At 45.9% G+C, this 19,736-nt stretch overlaps 1 protein-coding gene across 2 annotated transcripts in view; it reads right to left on the bottom strand.

Annotated features, from left to right (window-relative positions):
* The window catches only part of LOC147121147 (spermatogenesis-associated protein 7 homolog), a 351,330-nt gene that overhangs the window by 170,889 nt on the left and 160,705 nt on the right, over positions 1-19,736 (bottom strand). For both annotated transcript variants that reach the window (XM_085981174.1, XM_085981177.1), the window contains 4 exons: positions 17,555-17,621; positions 9,544-9,614; positions 4,611-4,688; positions 3,457-3,514 (listed from right to left, as the gene is read on the bottom strand). In XM_085981174.1, the coding sequence (XP_085837300.1) occupies positions 3,457-3,514; positions 4,611-4,688; positions 9,544-9,614; positions 17,555-17,621 (274 nt within the window). The remainder of the gene's footprint in view (positions 1-3,456; positions 3,515-4,610; positions 4,689-9,543; positions 9,615-17,554; positions 17,622-19,736) is intronic.

Genomic DNA, 19,736 nt, shown 5'->3' with positions numbered 1-19,736 from the left:
AGATTAGCTAATCTAACTGCACGTGCCGTGACACTTGCTTGATCCTTGGAGAAATGGGTGTGATTGTGTGCGATGGCAAAGAGGGCATCGGTTACCTGTGTGATGCAAGTGTGTGCAGCCGCCTGGGAGATGCTGCTGATGTCTGCTGCTGATCCCTGGAATGAACCTGAGGCAAAAAAGTTGAGTGCGGTGGTGACTTTGACGGCCACTGGTAAGGTGTGTCCACCTGCTCCTCTGGGCTCCAGATCTTGCTGCACCATTGCGCAGATGTCACCCACTACTTCTCACGAAAGTTTGAGCCGCCTTTGGCACTGCTGCTCATGTTGAGGTAGCTGATCCTCTGTCTGTAGACCCTGTTTGGGGGGTATCTCCTGCACCGACGGGCTTCCACGTGCTGGCGCCTTCTGGCCTGTGCAGCTTCAGGTGGGTGAGCAGCAGCTTGGCGCTCCTGTTGTTGCTGCTGCTGTTGGTGCTGCTGTTGTTCATGGTTTTGCTGCTGCCGCGGCTGGTCTTCATCCAAATCTGATGTCCAGGAGGAAAGGAAATAAATGGTTCCCATGCTTCAGTTGAGGAAGTGCTCAGTCAAGGTGGCAAGAGGGGTTTACCAGGAGGTCACACTGGAGATGGGTGTCAGGCTCCAAACTTCCACAGCTATGGTTATGCCTGCTAAAAGTTCCCCTAGACCTGAGACAACAAAGTCCTACCACCTGCAAATGATGACTGATCAAATCTCTTATTTAATGGTGGAGCTGCAGGTGATAGTCAGTAATCCAATTGTGCTACCGCCAGGTTTCACCATCAGGTTTCATCATCGTGTTTCAGAGGAGGCATGCATCACGTGGGAAAAAAGTGTTAAAATCAGAAAGGCCTCTCAAAATGGGATTATAGGGGCAATTCAGTGGTTGTTAAGGGTCTATCCCGCTTCTTGGAGGCGGGACGGAGACAGGATCAGAAACCACGCATTTGGGAAAATTGCTTGGAGGCAGGATGGAGGCGGGGTCAGGCCCGCCCACCACTTTTTGCAATTTTAACTCCCCACATGCCTCCATTCCCGCCTCCTCGGGCCTGGCAAAATCGAGCCCTAATACTCTTGTTTTGGATTTAAGTATTTCACTCTCAAACTCAACGTGAAATTCTATCATATTATGATCACTCTGCCCCAGAGGATCCTTTACTATGAGATTAAAAATTAACCCTGTCTCATCACACAATACAAGATTTAAAATAACCTGTTCCCTGGTTGGTTCCATGGCGTATTGTTCTAGCAAAGTGTCTCAAGTGTCCTCCAGACTATCTTTACCAATTTGATTTGCCCAGTCTAGATGAAGATTAAAGTCCCCCACAATTATTGTATTACCTTTGTTACAAGCTCCTATTATTTGTTGATTTAATATTCTGTCCATTTGAATAGCTACTATTTGGGGGCCTATAAACTACTCCCACCAATGTTTTCTGCCCCTTGTTATTTCTTATCCCCACCCCTACTGATTTTACTTCCCGATCTTCTCACTACTGTCCTTCTGTCATCCTTTATTATCAGGGCTACTCCTACCTTTTCCATTCTGCCTGTCTTTTCAAAATGACAAGTACCCTGGAATATTTAGTTCCCAACCTTGGTCACCTTGCAATCTGTACTCTGTAATGGCTATTAGATCAAAGCGATTTATCTCTATTTGTGCCCCTAATTCATCTATCTTGTTATGAATGCTTCGTGAATTCAGATAAAGAGCCTTTAATTTTAACTTCTTATCATTATTCCCTGCTTTCACCTTATTCGCTGATGCACTATTTCCGTTAAACTCTCTGTCCTTTCCTGCCACACTCTGCTCATCTTTACCCAAATCACTACACTGCTCCATTGCCTTGAGTTTTCTCTTTAGATTTCTAAATTTCCCCTCACCTGACCCCCCTTTTTAGTTTAAAGCCCTATTTGACATGACACTGCAAACATTGATGTTAGGATGAATGCTTACAGTTGGCATGTACGATAGTTTACCAACTCGTAATATCATTAGATCTCCAAAGAACTGGACAGAAGTAAAGTAATAATTAAGAAAATTAACTATCTTTGCTGCCTAGTTGATTTTCCATCAGTTTGTCAGTTCCCTTCATCCTCCATTGTGATAACAAACACATGAAGATGCTTGGAAAACTGTGGCATCCATGTGCAGAAGGATTGTTTTCATTTATTTCAAAAAGACAGGATAACAAGACCAAAAATAAAAAATAATCAGTTGGATGTCATCCAACCAATGATTTTTAAAACTGTTATAGTTACTGTCATAAATCTCATCATCGAGAAACTACCTATGAAATAACACTGGACGGCCAGCTGGTGGCGCCGTCCAAGGAGTATAAATACTCGGGCGTTGGCCCCAGCTTGCCAGGGACATTTTGTAAAGACAAGGAGCTAGTGGATACAACTAGACTTCCATGTTCAGAAATAAGTTGATTAAAGCCTTGCTTTATGCTCAAACCAAGTTGAACCCCGGTAATCCGGCACCCGACGGTCCGGCACCTTCAGTGGTCCGGCACGAGGAAGTTCCTGCTGTCACATTCCCTCCCTGGGATGGGTCCGGCTCGGGTCCCGGGACCGCCGCCGGGTCAGGATCAGCGCCTGGACCGCGCAGCATCACCGACGGCTCGGCGGAGCGATGGAGCCCGAGCCGCCTGTGGGCGGCGGGGTCGGCGGCAGCACAGGGAGGGCAGCAGCAGGAAGAGGAGGAGCAGGTGGTGGCGGTGTTTGTGGTGACTTTCGACACCCTCAGTGGTTCAGAATTTTCAATGGTCTGGCACCAGCCTGGTCCCGAGGGTGCCGGATTACCGGGGTCCAACCTGTAGTGAGTTTTATTACGTCAGTTACACCAAACTGGAAATAGCTAAGCACTCATCTAGGTAACAAAACATTCTTTTTCTGCTTTGCAAAGTAACCTTTAAATTTTACTGTGTGACTGCTATTAGCCAGTTGCATTTTAAGACCATATATCCTTGTGCTTGCAGACTTAAGTTGTGGGTTATATTCTTGGACCACCAGAAGATTCTTACCTGATGCTGGATGCCTGCATAATCCTAAACTAGCATGGGAACGACCGAACTCTGCATATGCATGAGATCCGTGTATCTATGTGCAGAAAAAAATCACAGGGCATTCTGGGGTACACTCAGACGATGGGCCAGGCAGAAGGGAACCACATTTTTATGCACACACACACTTCCGCCTGTACATGTGTAAAAGAGAATTCTGGGCAACCTCAGAAGACTCGCCAGGTAGCACTGGAATAGCTGATGTTTGTCAGCTAACAATTACACGCAGGAAGAACATCGCAAATGGCGACTGTCAGCATCAAACTCTGACAGTTGGCATGTATGCTTATGTCACAAACCTGCATCATACCGTTTTGCATATACCAAATCTTTTGTGTTACATCAAGCATGGACGGTTTGACTGTGGTTTACCTCGCTAAGATGGTATTTGCTTCTTTCAATGTGTCTTTGGAAAACATTTTCCAGGATCCTGTAAAAGATGTGGGAAGCAAATTAAGTAGAATTAATTAATTTAAAAATTATAATGATAATGTACTTTCTCTTGCTGTATGCATCGAGAACATAGAGATAATTTTAGTTGTGCAAAGTTTGAGAAAGCTGTTAAAGTTGTGTATGTACAGCTCCCCCAGGGCTCAGTGCTTCGGGAGAGGTAAATTCAATGCTATGTATAGTATTGAATAACAGAGAATAGACTGGTTCCAAGTTCAATCTCTGATCTATACTAAGTTAGCTAATCTTAGTTAGGGTATTATAGGGGGTACTACAATTGGCCTCAGCTAGGGTTTCCACTCTTGATTACTGTACAATAACCCTTGCTAGAAAGTATGCATGTGTGGATGTTTGGTGATGACAGGATTGTGCTTGGCTATGGTAATACTCCTAACCTCACACATAAGAACAATGGCTATTTAACAAGGTACTGAAGGGCATTAGAATTATGGCCATTTCAGAGTTACAGACACTATTTCAGTCTCAAGATATCCACCTAGTCAGCTGAAAATGTGTAAATATCTGTTCAAGATAGCATTGGGTCCAGCGGTGTTGATCCTCCATGGGAAATATAGCCCAACAACACTGAATATCTCGTCTTACACATGAAAAATGGCCACTTGGTGAAGTACCAGAGAGCCTCTGGTGTGCATGGAATCACACCCATACTCATATGCATTTAAATCAATGGAAAGAAAAACCAGGTGGGGTGTATAGTAGGTGGCCGATCCTATATCTCCCATTTTACTTCACCACCAAACATTGAAATGACCACACACACAGAAATAAACAGTTTGACAGGAACAGACAGGGTTTTGGAATCAAGGGGTTAATTTCTAATTTTTTGCTGCTGGCAGGGAACCTTGCCCGGAGTACATATCAGAAATCTGTGTGTGTTGGGTACAGAAGCGTGTGCTGTCTGCACCCAAAATTGCCGTATTTGCTCTTGGTGGGTAAGACTCCGTGCCTCTCAACATGAAGCTGGAAAATTACCCCTCTAGAACTTATTTACAGTTAATAAATACACTTGTAAAATTGTAGCTAGTCAGGGAAATGTCCTATTTACTTTAACTTACTTGTTGGAATGGTAACCTCTGATCAATATATCATCTGTTACTTCCTTGAGAAACTGTAAATATTTCATCTCATCTTCCCTGAACAGAAACATGATATAAAAAACAGCATTATTATTATTCTGCACCAAAATTGACTGGATTGACAAAGCCCTGGCTAGACCCTATTTAGAGCACTGTGTTCAGTTCTGGGCACCACACCTCAGGAAGGATACATTGGACTTGGAGGGGGTGCCGTGCAGATTCACCAGAATGATACCAGGGCTAAAAGGGTTAAATTATGAGGGCAGCTTGAATAGACTAGACTTTTATTTCCTCAAGTATAGAAGATTAAGGGGTGATCTAATTGAGGCGTTTAAGATGATTAATGAAAGGGTAGAGAATTAATTTCCTATGTTTCTAGATCATTTACTATGGTAATCTGAAAGACTGAATATGATAACTACTCCACTCTTTATCTTGCAACACCATGCAATATCCATATTTATTAAATGCAACTTTTCATACTGTGTTATTTGAATGCTTAAATATTTTCACCTTATTTGTGCACAACATGTAAAATATGATGTGTACGACAGTTCGAGCACTTTGTCTAAAGACTAAAAGATCTTTGCATTTTCATTTAATGTACTGTTCTCTGTTGTAGTCAGAAAGAAATATGATTGACCTTTTACATTCTTTGGGCTAGATTTTCAGTATAGGCAGTTTTGGGGCGCTAACCTTAGCGCCCGCCCGAAGTTAGCGCCCGCCCCAAAGTAGCGCCCCGTTGCCGGAAATTCAGTGGCTTCGCCCTAAGAGGTTGGTGGAGCGCTAAAAGAGGCGTTCCACTACTATCTTTAGGTGCTAAGCCGGCGGTCCAGAGGGATAGCGCCCAGGCGGGGCGCAGCGCGGGTGCGGTCATTTTTGGACTGACAGCAGACCCCGTGGCGCCGACCAGCTCTTAAAGGGGGAAGGGACGAATTGGTCTGCTGCCACGCCCTGCACACTGCAGCCTTGCAAAGAGGCCTCAACACTGCTGCTCAGCCCCAGGGAGTCATGGCAACGCCAGAGAAGGCCCGTCAGCGTGCCCTGCGCTTCTCAGAGGGTGATCTGGACATAATGGTCACAGCTCTGGAGGTGAGGCGCAAGATCTTGTTCCCAGAGAGTGGGAGGAATCCAACCCACCACGACTACACCAAAGCCTGGAAGCAGATTGCCCAGAGGGTGACGTTCACCGGCGATGCCCCCAGGACCCACAAACAATGTCGTAAAAAATACAACGACCTGACCAGGATTGTCAGGGTGAGTACCCTTTCCAGTCTCCTCCTCATTCTTGCATGTACACCTGACATGATGGGCAAAGGGAGCTGAAAGTCCTATTGGCCAGCCCTCAGCCAGCAGCATTGGGACAGTCATGAGCATCAATTGGCCATTCGGCACTCTACACTCTGGCCAAGCTATTCCACCATGGGAGGCAGTGCACACTACATCAGGGCTTCACTCTGGCCAAGCTATTCCACCATGGGAGGCAGTGCACACTACATCAGGGCTTCACTCTGGCCAAGCTATTCCACCATGGGAGGCAGTGCACACTACATCAGGGCTACACTGCGCACTTACAGCCCGTCCTTTCTCTTGCAGGCTAAAGTAGCCTTTAATCGCCAGGCCCGTGCCAGGGGTGGCCGCGCCAAGCTGCAGAAGCTCACTCGGCTGGAGGAGCGTGTGTGTGTGCTCATGGGAGCCCGTGTGATCGTCCCCACAGCGTCCGGAGTAGCCGACCCTCCACTGCCCGGCAATGGTAAGGACCTCGCCTTTTGGCCCTCTCGCGTCGCACTGGCCCATCCGAGCTACCTCCTTTGCCACTGTCCCACCAATGCGCTGAATGCCACCAGTCCTAACTCCCTCGCTGACGCCGTCTCCTCACTCTGAAGCTACTCTTGTGCATTCCTGCTTTCAGCTGGTGACGACCAGGACCCTGAAGCTGCCAGTGACAGCACCTCCGAGCAGGAGGAGGAGGAGGAGCAAGCCGGACCATCGGGGGAACAGTCACGTCCCGCAGGAGAGGAGGAAATGCTTGACACCTCCTCACTGGACGAGTGCCTGGAGGAACTGTCGCAGGGCAATGCAGCTTCTGGGACCAGTGGCGTCCAGCCACCCAGGAGCCGTGCATGTGGCCCGCGGCCTTCCCCCCAAAGGGGGGAAGGATCAGAGGGGAGTGCTGCTGATCGGCACACTCGCCGCCACCAACGTGGCAAGGGTCCCCTAGTTCGGCCCCCTCCTCCCCAGCGGGAGAGTCGCGACTCCAGTCCGGACACCTTCACCTCGGAGGAGGTGCGGAAGCTGGATAAGATGGCCGAGGATTCGGACCGGCGCCACACGGAGCTCATGAGCGTGGTGGGGCGCATGCCTGAGGCCATCGAGTCGCTGGCGACCAGTGTGCGCGAGTTCGGGGCAGCAACTGCCGCGAGTGGCCGCATGCTGACTGATGCCATCAAGACCCTGGCGGATGTGATGCGGGCGCACACCAGGACAACAGGGGCACTCACTGCTGCCACACGCGCTGTCTCAGGCAGGCATCGCCAGGGCAGCCGCCGCGCTGGACCATCCCAGCAAGCCGCCCCTCGGCTGATTGTTGCGGATCCTGCAGTGCGGGCCCGGCCGAGTGCCACCGCGCCACAGCACCAGCCAGCGCATCCCAGACGCCAGCTGGCTCACATTGCGCCATCCGTCGCTGCCATTCCCCCACTGGGGCGTCAAGGGCAAGCGGCTGCAGCTGATGGTGGCCAGGCTCAGGTGCGCCACTCAGCAGACGGCCCCTCGAGGCCCAAACGCCGTGTAGGCCGCCCCCCAGCGGCATCTGGCGGAAGGGCATCTGAGCCTCAGGCGCCTTCCCCCAGCCTCGCAGCAGCCACTGGGCAGAGCTTGCGAAGGAGCAGCAGGCCGGGCAGGGGAGGCAAAAGGCTGGGCAAGGTCTCGCCCTCGCGGGCCACTCAGCAGAGGGTGTGGCCAGCTTTCCTTTTATATGGCGGTGGCCATCTTTATTTTGCCCATGGTTGTGTTGTTGGAGGGCTTATTTTTTGCGTTAGGCCGACGTTGAGGCCCGGTTTGAAGAAATGTGGAGTGACTCCTCCCCAGTTTGTGGGAGTGAGTCGTTTGTTGGGCTTTTTGTGGGGCCCGTTTATTGTTTTGGGGGATTCATGTGGGAAGGGCTTTTCATTTTTGTGTAATAAATAATTATCTTTATTCATGCAGTCTCCATGGTTGTTCTTCTTACTGTTTGTTGGCTTCGCCGGCTGAGGGCTTGCGGAGCGGCTGCATTCATCTTCCCTCATGGCCCCTGGCCATTCCCTGACAGGGGGCTTAGAAGTACCGTGTAATAAGGTGGCGTCGTGCGGCCCTTGGCCCTGAAGTTCAATGCCACCGTCACCTTCACTTCCACCGACAGAGACGTCCTGCACCTGAGCTTTGGCCGCAGATCTCGGCGAAGCAGGTGGCAGATCTCTGCAATCACCTCCTTTCGGAATCGGAGCCTTTTAACACATCGCGCGGCACTCATGTTTAGGTAGGAGCGCTGCTGGCGGTATAGCCTGACTGGGTAAGGCCTACGTGGCCGACGCCTGTAGCCCCCTCTGCCTCTAGCCAGGGCTGCCCCTCTCACAATGCGTCTGCGAGCCCTACGGACATGGAGCTGCAGCTCCGCGTTGGCACCCCATGCAACCCCCATCAAATCCTGGCAAACACTCAAATTTCCAAAAGGCCACTTGCAGCGCTCTGGCCCGAGTCCAAAAATACCTGAGCTCTTGCTGCTTGAAACCAGTTAGCTATCCTCCTTGTTGTGTCTCCAGAAATGCGTTGCACAAGAGTGTTTTCTGAAAAAAGGCTGGCCTTTATACTGGAGAGCACGTCCCCTTTAATTTGCGCCCCCCGGGGCCCGCGCTGGTTGTGTTGCATTCCTTTTTCCAAACGCTCCGGCCGCCAGCCGCACAATGGGGCGGTCCGACTGAAGTTTGGAATCGGGGTGGCCAAAGGGCGTTGCACGAGGATGTGACGTCATTTTCTGCGCACGCATCCGGCCGGGCGCTAAACTTTGCGCCGGCGCTAACGGGCAACTTAATTTGGGGCGGGGCGCAAACTGCGCTGCGCACGGGCGCTACACGCATAGCGCCCGAAAATCACTTCTCTTAAGGCGCTAACTGCTGGCGCTAGCAACTGAAAATCTAGCCCTTTGTACTGTCAATTTCACAGGGCACTATCTTCAATCAACTGTGTTTCATAACCAATTTTTCACCTGTTTACAAAGGCACAACATTATGATGTAAACACCAATAGCCCTAGATTTCCCTTCTCCTCTAGAGGTAGACTCAGTATAGAGAGCTGGAAAACATTAAAAGGAAGTTGACCCAGGAAAATAAATGGGTCAAGGCGGGATCACTCTGGGGAGCAGAAGTGAAGTCCTGGCGCACTTCTGGTGATAAACCTATATGGAAGAAAATCTAACCCATGATGTATTTACTGAACTCTTTCCTAACACTGCCTTGTGTTGTGTACAACAGGTAGTTCAAAAATGTAAAAGGCTGATTCCTCAATCAGACACTCCCAGTGCTGCTTGCCGGGAACTCCGGTTGGGAAATCATGGGGCTGTAGTGCATGATTTTTCTATTCATTATTTTAAAAGGGCAGAAAATCAGACACTACAGGTCTGTGATTTCCTGACTAGTGCCTCCTTCCTGTGAGTGCCATTCTGCACTAGAAATGCCCAGCAGGGGAATCAGAACTACAGTTTAGTAATTAAACACAATTACAAATTTTAAATTTGTAATGTGTGCTCAAACTTCAGTTTTACCAAAGCCGAAATATTCTTTTCTTAATACTTGAAGGGAAAATGCCCAATTTGGAATTCATTTTGTTTACTACTGTACTTATTTAAAAATGTCCAGATACAAGATTCATGCATTACCATGCCATCAGCTTCGATTTCGCTGTAGTGGATCTGTGCACTTTTCCAGCCAATCTTGTCGGTCTGTGTTCCTGCATCCCAACAAAAGGAACACCAATAAATCTAATCCACTTTAAAAATCCAAACAATTTTACACTGCAGAATATTAGGGACTTACTTGTTTAAGCAGCTTAAAAGGAGTCTAATTCAGAAATCATAAAAAAGGCTGGTAGGAATCTATTTTAGCTTGTGGGGAAATCATGTGCTGAATATTCATGTAAAATATCATCATGACATTGCAGATAGGTGGTGGTGCACATAATCCCCTTGCCTCAGCATTGTATAAGGCCATTGTATAAAACCTGTACTATTGCACCAGTCTGTTTTAACCCGAAGCTTAACTAAAAATAATCACTTTGTTTTATTCGTTTATGGGATGTGGGCATTGCTGGCAAGACCATCATTTATTGACCATCCCTAATTGCCCTTGAGAAGGTGGTGTTGAGCCACCTTCTTGAACTGCTGCAGTCCGTGTGGTGAAGGTACTCCCACAGTGCTGTTAGGGAGGGAGTTCCAGGATTTTGACCCAGCAACGATGAAGGAACGGTGATATACTTCCAAGTCAGGATGGTGTGTGACTTGGAGGGGAACTTGGAGGTGGTGGTGTTCCCATGCGCCTACTGCCCTTGTCCTTCTATGTGGGATAGGTCGTGGGTTTGGCCACGGTATGCCGGTGGTGGAGGGAGTGAATATTTAAAGTGGTGGATGGGGTGCCAATCAAGTGGGCTGCTTTGTCCTGGATGGTGTCGAGCTTCTTGAGTGTTGTTGGAGCTGCACTCATCCAGGCAAGTGGAGAGTATTCTATCACACTCCTGACTTGTGCCTTGTAGATGGTGGAAAGGCTTTGGGGAGTCAAGAGGTAAGACACTCGCCGCAGAATACCCAGCCTCTGACCTGCTCTTGTTGCCACAGTATTTATGTGACTGGTCCAGTTAAGTTTCTGGTCAATGGTGGCCCCCAGGATATTGATGGTGTGGGATTCGGTGATGGTAATACCGTTAAATGTCAAGGGGTGGTGGTTAGACTCTCGCTTGTTGGAGATAGTCATTGCCTGGCACTTCTGTGGCACGAATGTTACCTGCCACTTATCAGCACAAGCCTGAACGTCATCCAGGTCTTGCTGCATGCGGGCATGGACTTCTTCATTATCTGGGGAGTTGTGAATGGCTGTGCAGTCATAAGCGAACATCCCCATTTCTGACCTTATGTGGGAGGGTCATTGATGAAGCAGCTGAAGATGGTTGGGCCTAGGACACTGCCCTGAGGAACTCCTGCATGACTCCAGCCAGTGGAGAGTTTTTCCCCCCCGATTCCCATTGAATTCAGTTTTACTAGAGCTCCTTGATGCCACACTCAGTCAAATGCTGCCTTGATGTCAAGGGCAGTCACTCTCACCTCACCTCTGGAATTCAGCTCCTTTGTCCATGTTTGGACCAAGGCTGTACTGAGGTCAGGAGCTGAGTGGTCTTCGCGAAACCCAAATTGGGCATCAGTGAGCAGGTTATAGGTGAGTAACTGCCGCTTGATAGCACTGTTGATGACTGTGGTGATTATTCCTTGTTTAGTAAAAGTATTGTGATTGGTTGTTTGTTAACTGCCTTGGGATATATGTTGTAATCTCATTGGTAGTTGATGTCACATGATGTGTGGTGGCCACCTTAAATTCAGTTCTTTTCCAGCTTTGGTTGGGACTGGATGTGGAAAGATGTGCTGCAGATTTTAAAGTTAATAAAGCCTAGCTTTGGAAGGCAAATCTATTCTTTATTTCAATTTATTAACTTTATGTTAGAATGGAGCGATATCTTCAACCAGAACGATTCAAGGCTGACCCCAATTCTGCTGGAGTGGATGATAAATGGAAACATTGGTATTGTACATTTAAAAACTTTTTGGGCGTGTTGGATCAAGACTCTCTAAATAAGCTGAATATGCTGATCATCTACATTGCTCCGGATGTATATAAATATATTTTGGACTGTAAAACTTATGAAGTGGCTATTTCTACATTGGAAAAGATTTTTGTTAAACCAAAGAATGAGGTATTTGCACGTCACCTTCTATCTGCCCGTAGGCAGCAGGTGGGAGAATCTTTGGATACTTATTTACAAGCACTTCGGTGCCTTAGTGTTAACTGTAATTATAAGGCCGTGACGGCTGAAGAATATAAGGAAGAATCGGTACGGGATGCTTTTATTAATGGATTATTGTCTAGATCAATTCGTCAGTGGTTGTTAGAAAATAAGACTTTGGATCTTAAAAGTGCTTTTGAGCAAGCTTCTACATTGGATGTGGCTCAGAGAAGTTCGGATTCTTATGCTCTTTTTAATCGGCCTGCGACTATGGTTTCGGCAGTTTCGGATGAAAAGGAATTATGTGGACTTAATGGGAGTGGTTTACTAGATTCTGAAACAGTTTCTACTTCGGCGGCTGTTGCCTCTAGGATTCAGAAGTGTTATTTTTGTGGGAATATCCGGCACCCTCGTCTGAAGTGTCCTGCTCGGGAGGCTGTGTGTAGTAAATGTGGCAAGAGAGGTCATTATGCACGCGTGTGCAAATCATCAGGTTCAATTACCTCCTCCTCTCCTGGTGTGGGAGGGCCCTCCTCTACCACCTCCTCCTCTGTGACTATTCAGCCTTTAGATAGGGTGTTTATTACATCAATTTCTGCTGCATTTGCTCATGGCCTAAACAAAGCTATAGTTACGGCTCAAGTTAATGGGTTGGAAGTGAAGGTCCTTATAGATACGGGCAGTACTGAGAGTTTTATAAGTCTTCAGTTTGCGAAGGAGAAGCATTTGAAAATTTCGCCTGTTACGTATCAGGTGTGTATGGCTCAGACGACCCTTACTTCACAAATAGCTGGTTGTTGCTTTGTGAAAATGATTCTTCTAGGTAATACGTATACTGATATATGCCTATCTGTTTTGCCTAATCTCTGTGCAGATATTTTGATTGGACATGATGTGCTTCAGTTACACGAGTCTCTTAGTCTTTCATTTGGAGGGACTAAGCCACCTTTATCTATTTGTGGATTAACCTCTTTATCCATTTCTCCATTATCACTTTTTTCCAATTTGATGCCGGATTGTAAGCCAATTGCTACCAAGTCAAGAAGATATAGTAGTCAGGATAGAGAATTTATTAATTCTGAAGTTCAACGTCTCTTATTGGAAGGAATCATTGAACCTAATTGTTCGCCTTGGCAAGCACAGGTAGTTGTCACGACTAACGAGAGACGCAAGAAACGAATGGTGATAGACTATTCCCAAACTATTAATAGGTATACTCAATTAGATGCATACCCTTTGCCTAAGATTGATGAGCTTATCAATAAAGTATCTCAGTATAAGGTTTTTAGCACTATTGACTTAAAGAGTGCTTATCATCAGATTCCTATTGTTAAGAAGGATCAACCATATACGGCCTTTGAGGCTGGTGGAAAGCTGTATCAGTTTTGCCGAATACCATTTGGTGTTACTAATGGTGTAGCTTGTTTTCAACGGGCAATGGATGCTTTTATAAGTGATAACTCCCTCTCTGACACCTTTTCATACTTAGATGACATCACAGTGTGTGGCAAATCAAGGGTGGAGCATGATTCTAATTTAAAAAGATTCCTTCAAGCTGCGGAAAAAGTTGGTTTAACTTTTAATAAAGAGAAATGTATCTTTTCGACTACTGAGGTAAATCTATTGGGGTATATTATCTCGGGAAACAAGATTAAACCAGATCCAGAACGTCTGCGACCATTGATTGATTTACCTTGTCCTACTAATTCTAAGGCTTTGCAATGAGTTGTTGGACTGTTTTCTTATTATTCTAATTGGATTGCAAATTTTTCACGGAAGATCCAGCCTCTTATTCGGGTTACGACATATCCTCTATCATGGGAGGCCAGGACATGTTTTGAGAATTTTAAAAAGGATATTTTAGGAGCAGTTGTGCATTCTATTGATGAGCAGGTTCCTTTTGTGATCGAGACGGATGCTTCTGATTTTGCAATTGGGGCTACTCTGAACCAAAATGGAAGACCTGTGGCCTTTTTCTCACATACTTTGAACAATAGTGAAAAAAGACATTCTTCAATAGAGAAAGAGGCATACGCAATAGTAGAAGCATTGCGTAAATGGAGACATTATTTATCGGGGCGACATTTCACGTTGGTAACTGATCAAAAATCTGTGTCCTTTATGTTTGATGTTAAACATTTTGGAAAGATCAAAAATGATAAAATAATGAGATGGAGGATTGAGTTGGCATGTTACCATTTTGACATAGTTTATCGTCCGGGGAAGGATAATGTTGCTGCTGATGCACTGTCAAGGGCTTATTGTTCTGTGATTCACGGAGATACGCTTATTAATCTTCACAATGCCTTATGTCATCCTGGGGTTACGAGGATGATACACTTCGTACGCAGTAAGAATTTGCCCTTTTCAGTTGAAGACGTCAAGCGGATGACTTCATCATGTTCTATCCGCGCTCGGTGTAAACCGAATTTCTTTAAGCCTCAACGAGCTCATCTTATAAAGGCTACTTCTCCTTTTGAACGTTTGAGCGTCGATTTTAAGGGGCCTCTTCCTTCAACTACTCAAAACCGATATATTTTTACTGTTGTGGATGAGTTTTCAAGGTTCCCTTTTGCTTTTCCTTGTGCAGATGTATCAGCTGCTACAGTTATCAAATGTCTGACTCAACTTTTTGTCATCTTTGGGATGCCTGCGTATATCCATTCGGATCAGGGAAGTTCTTCTATGTCTTCCCAGTTGAAGGAATACCTTCAGAGTCGGGGAATTTCTACTAGTAGAACTACCCCGTATAATCCCCAGGGTAATGGACAGTGCGAACAATACAATGGGGTGATCTGGAAGGCAGCTATGTTGGCTTTGACATCCCGGAACCTTAAGAATACACAGTGGGAAATGGTACTGCCTGATGCCCTGTATTCCATTAGATCATTGCTTTCAACGGCTACTAATGTGACCCCCCATGAAAGGCTCTTTAACTATCCGCGGAGATCTACTACGGGATATTCGGTACCTTCATGGCTTACTATGCAGGGACCTGTGCTGCTTCGACGCCATGTTAGATTGTCAAAATATGATCCTTTAGTGGAGGAGGTGGAGCTGTTGGAGGCAAATTCCCAATATGCTCATATTCGATTCCAAGATGGGAAAGAAAGTATCGTTTCAATTAAAGACTTGGCTCCTTGTGGTGGCCAGCCCTCTTCTGAGGATATTAACAATAGTCATGATTTAGATAATGTGGATGCTGTTACAGATACTACGAATGTCTCCAATCCGATTGCAGATAATTATACTTCTATTAGTCAGCCCTTGATGGATGTTTATGACCATCCCAGTTTACCTTCTGATGGGATTTCTAATCCGGAAACCGTTGAAAATCGGGATATGGATAGCCTTCCTGCTGAAGATACTTCTGTGCCTTCTGGTGTGGGAGGGCAAGGAATTTCACCAAGGTTAAGAAGGTCGACACGAACAAGATATCCGGTCGACCGATTGAAAATGGACTTTTAAATTGATAGTAATGTTTTAAAATTGTTGAAATATTATATTATATTGTTTTAGTTGAGAGATACTTAATACTTATGTGCAATGTTATTATTTGTTGTTGTTCACTTAGTATTGTGTCATGTAAACAGTTTTACTCTTGTTGTGCATAGTTTTAGTTGTAAATAATTAATTATAAATTGTAAAGGTTATTTCGGTTGGAGTATATTTTAAAAGGAGGGGTGAATGTGGTGATTATTCCTTGTTTAGTAAAAGTATTGTGATTGGTTGTTTGTTAACTGCCTTGGGATATATGTTGTAATCTCATTGGTAGTTGATGTCACATGATGTGTGGTGGCCACCTTAAATTTAGTTCTTTTCCAGCTTTGGTTGGGACTGGATGTGGAAAGATGTGCTGCAGATTTTAAAGTTAATAAAGCCTAGCTTTGGAAGGCAAATCTATTCTTTATTTCAATGACACCTTCCATTACTTTGCTGATGATTGAGAGTAGACTGATGGGGCGGTAATTGGCCAGATTGGATTTGTCCTGCTTTTGGCAGTTTTCCACATTGTCAGATAGATGCCAGTGTTGCAGCTGTACTTGAACAGCTTGGCTAGAGGCGCGGCTAGTTCTGGAGCACAAGTCTTCAGCATGATAGCCGGGATGTTGTTGGGGCCCATAGCCTTAGCTGTATCTAGTGTGCTCAGCCATTTCTTGATATCACGTGGAGTGAATCGAATTGGCTGAAGACTGGCTTCTGTGATGGTGGGGACCTCAGGAGCCGGCTGATATGGATCATCCACTCGGCACTTCTGGCTGAAGATTCCTTCAAAACTATATCCTGAAGGGCTGGATCAGTGGAATTGTACTGTGTAGAGGATGCATTGATCATTTGAAGAATGAGTAACTCTACCATGTAGCAATATAACTTCTTCATTCCACATCTTCACACACTGCAAGGAACATACCAAAGTAATTCAAAATTAGGAGTGCCAATCTCTCTGTAGGAGCTGTAACAACAGCTTTCAGGACTGTAAAGCAAAGGTATTGGCCCGGATTTTCCGGGGCCTATGAACATGTATGTGGCCGTAAGTGCCCCGCAAGTTCCGGGTTCCCGCATACGCTGCGCATGCACGAAAACCCGGAACTTGCGATCGGTCAAATCTCAGCATGATAGACCCTCCGCATCCCCGGGAAATGGACATTCATTGGTAGAGAGTTGACTGCCCAGCGAATGCCTGTGAAACTCTTATGCCTGGTCAAAGCAGGCATAGGGCCTTCTTTGACCAGCGTAAGAGTTTAAATAAATATTAAAATAATTAAAAAAAAATTATTTAAACATAAATAAACTTCAATATTAGTTATAGGTTATTTTTAGCCCCTTTAAAATCTTTACATTTATTTTTCAAAAAATATTTTTTTTGTTTTAAATGTTTAATTAGTTGTATTTTAATTAATTTTGAACATGGAATGATTTATTTTTATTTAATTGGTGTGTAATTGTGTTTTTTAGGGGATTCCTATTCATGCTTATGGGGATTCCTTACATAAATGGAATCCCCATAAGCATAATGGGGACCCCCCCTTTTTGATTGGTTGGCCTGGCTCACGTGATTCCAGGGTCGCTTGTGAACCGCATGCACCCCTGGGATACGTAGGCCTTTGTGCAGGTATACACATAGAGGCCCAGGATCACAAGTTTACGAACCTCCGGGACCAACAGGTAGGTTCGTACTTTTCTTGCGGTTCAGAGGCATTCGCCCGCGGGAAGCCTCCGACTGCAAATTCAGGCCCATTGTCACATTCTGCAGTTAAATCTAGACGGTAATTTAGTTAATGTGTGAGCATTGTTCTGTGTGCCAACCTTGGAGATGCTACAATTAGAACCCGATTGAGAGAAAGCGCCCACAGAATTAAAATACCCTTTGGGCTTCTTCATTTCAAGATAGAATCATAGAATAGTACAGCAGAGAAGGAGGCCATTCGGCCCATCAAGTGTGCACCGGCTCTTTCCAAGTACAATCCAGTTAGTCCCACTCCCCGCTCTTTCCCCATATCCCTGCAATTTTTTCTCCTTCAAGTAATTACCAATTCACTTTGACTTTAAGTTCATCCACAAGTGTCTCCATCACGCTCCTTAAATGTGTTAATTTAGATGTTTTACTTTTAAGTATGTAGTGTAAACCAACTGCACAAATTAGAAGTAGTAATTTAGCAAAACAAACATAATTACAGGCGTTAAGTAACCAATATGGCCTTTGGGAACATGGATTATGGGAACATGGATTATTTATTTTCAATTATCACTTAGTCATTTACTTTTCAACAAGCCTTCTGCTCTCTGTTTGCTTTCTTTTCCTCTGTGTATATATACAGATATACACATAATACTGTGACAATTTAATCAATAATTATGTTGTTTAAGAGGCATAATCTTTTGAACAATCAAAATGTCAATACCTGTGTTTGATGCCATATTGCACAGTCTGTGTCCAGATGAACCTGAACAGGAGACATTTCTGTAAATCTGAAGAGCAAAAAATATGCGTAAAAGACAGATATTTATTTCCAAACATTAATTCTGAAAATAAACATACTGTATTGGACCAGAAATTCCTGGAGCATTGTTCTAGCACTAAAAGTGTGGCGGGCGGAACTTCTGGCCACTAGTCTTCCCTGGCGCTGACCTGGTCCCAAATCCCAGAGACAAGTTAATTTGTATAAAGCTGGGGTGCACCCATACCATTTATGAGACTCCCTGGGTATCTGCCCCATAATATTGCAAGAAGTTTGGTAGGCACCTTTCTACTGAGTTGGGGGGCTGAGTCAAGTGGGCCAAGGATCTCTATATTTTTAAAATAAAATTATCCATGTCGCTAAAGCTGTTTTCCAATAGCAATCAATCCATGCCACATTGATATACTTAGTTCCTTTGCAGATATATTAGCTGGGAGAAGGCAAACCAATCAAATTGCTCCAAATACTCACTGAAAATATTTTCACTGCCATTTTTTCCCCTGCCACCTGACTACACATAGGTTAATTACCCCAAAATTGCAGCACCTGTGCCATTACCTGGTCAGCGAACAGCAACGTTTCAAGGGCCCTTCGGTGGAAGAAGAGCACAGTAAACAGACCCCCCAAACCACTGAAGGTCTGATCATGGAGGCCCCTCCTGCTGACGCTACAAACGATGGGGTCAGTAGCAGAGCACCACAGTGGATGCAATTACTGTGTAACTGTACCCGTAGATTCCTACTCCATAATTTATAATGTAACAAAAATAAAAATGTACAAAAATTGGTAATTTTTTTTTCAATTTAACAATATAATTGCCCAACTCTTCCCATAAATAATTCCATTATGTTTTGCTGCTTGAAGCCTAATGGTTGTCCGAGGCCTGGGTGGGATCTTTACTATGATCAGGATGGGCAGTCCGCTCTCCCTTTTCTTCCTTGGGCATCAAGAGCACCAGCACTCTTCACCCACTAAAAGTATCAGAGAGTCTGAGCGAGCGGACCTGCGGGAGGAACGGAGTTGGAGACCGGGGTTAAAGGCAGCGCGGAGCAGAGGCCTGGGAGTCTGAGCGAATGAACCTGCGGGAGGAACGGAGTCGGAGACCAGGGATAAAGGCAGCACGGAGCAGAGGCCTGGGAGTCTGAGTGATAGACTACCGGCGAGGGAGACAGTCGGCAAGTGACACAACTAAGGAGTGACATCAGAATTCAAAGGTGTCGCTGGCACAAGGGAGCTGAGAGGTGAGTATCGAGTGAGTATTTGTGGCAAGTTTTTTTTGTTCTGTTTTCAGTATATTTCTGCTAAGTAGTTCATAGCCTATCTAAAAGAGGGAGGTGCTGATTGGTGGGTAGCTGTTGAGTGTTTCTTGTTAAGTTTATTTCTGCTAAATTACCTCCATAGTCTGGTAAATAGAGGCATGGCAGTCCTGTGATTTGCACATCCTGTGCCAGGTGGGAAACCCTGGACGCTTCTTGCAGGAGTGTTGCCAACTGCAGCAACTCGAGCTCCGGGTTTCGGAGCTTGAGCAGCAGCTGGAGTCACTACAGTGCATCCGCGAGGCTGAGAAATACTTGGAAAGCACGTTTCTAGAAGTGGTCACCCCGCAGCCTCTGAATGTGCAGGCAGAGAGGGAATGGGTGACCACCAGACAGAGGAGGAGGACCAGGTAGGTAGGGCAGGAATCCCCAGAATGCATCTCGCTCGCTAACCGGTTCACAGTTCTGGAAACTGGTGGGGGTGATGGCTCCTCTGGGGAGAGCAGCCAGAGCCAAGGCCATGGCACCACGGGTGGCTCAGCTGCACAGAGGGGGGGAGGATGAAGAGTGGAAGAGCAATAGTGATAGGGGATTCATTGGTTAGGGGAACAGATAGGTGTTTCTGTGGACGCAGACGTGACTCCAGGATGGTATGTTGCCTCCCTGGTGCCAGGGTCAAGGATGTCACTGAACGGCTGCAGGACACTCTGAGGGAGGAGGGTGAACAGCCAGAGGTCATTGTCCATATCGGTACAAACAACATAGGCAGAAAGAGGGATGAGGTCCTGCAGGCAGACTATAGGGAGCTAGGAAAGAGATTAAAAAGCAGGACCTCAAAGGTAGTAATTTCCGGATTACTCCCAGTGCCA

This window comes from Somniosus microcephalus, chromosome 3 (assembly GCF_052327205.1).
Source record: "Somniosus microcephalus isolate GS21.2 chromosome 3, FLI_Smic_1.0, whole genome shotgun sequence".
Lineage (NCBI taxonomy): Eukaryota > Metazoa > Chordata > Chondrichthyes > Squaliformes > Somniosidae > Somniosus > Somniosus microcephalus.
Note: the sequence above shows the minus strand (reverse complement) of the source record. Positions and strands in the feature narration are given on the sequence as shown.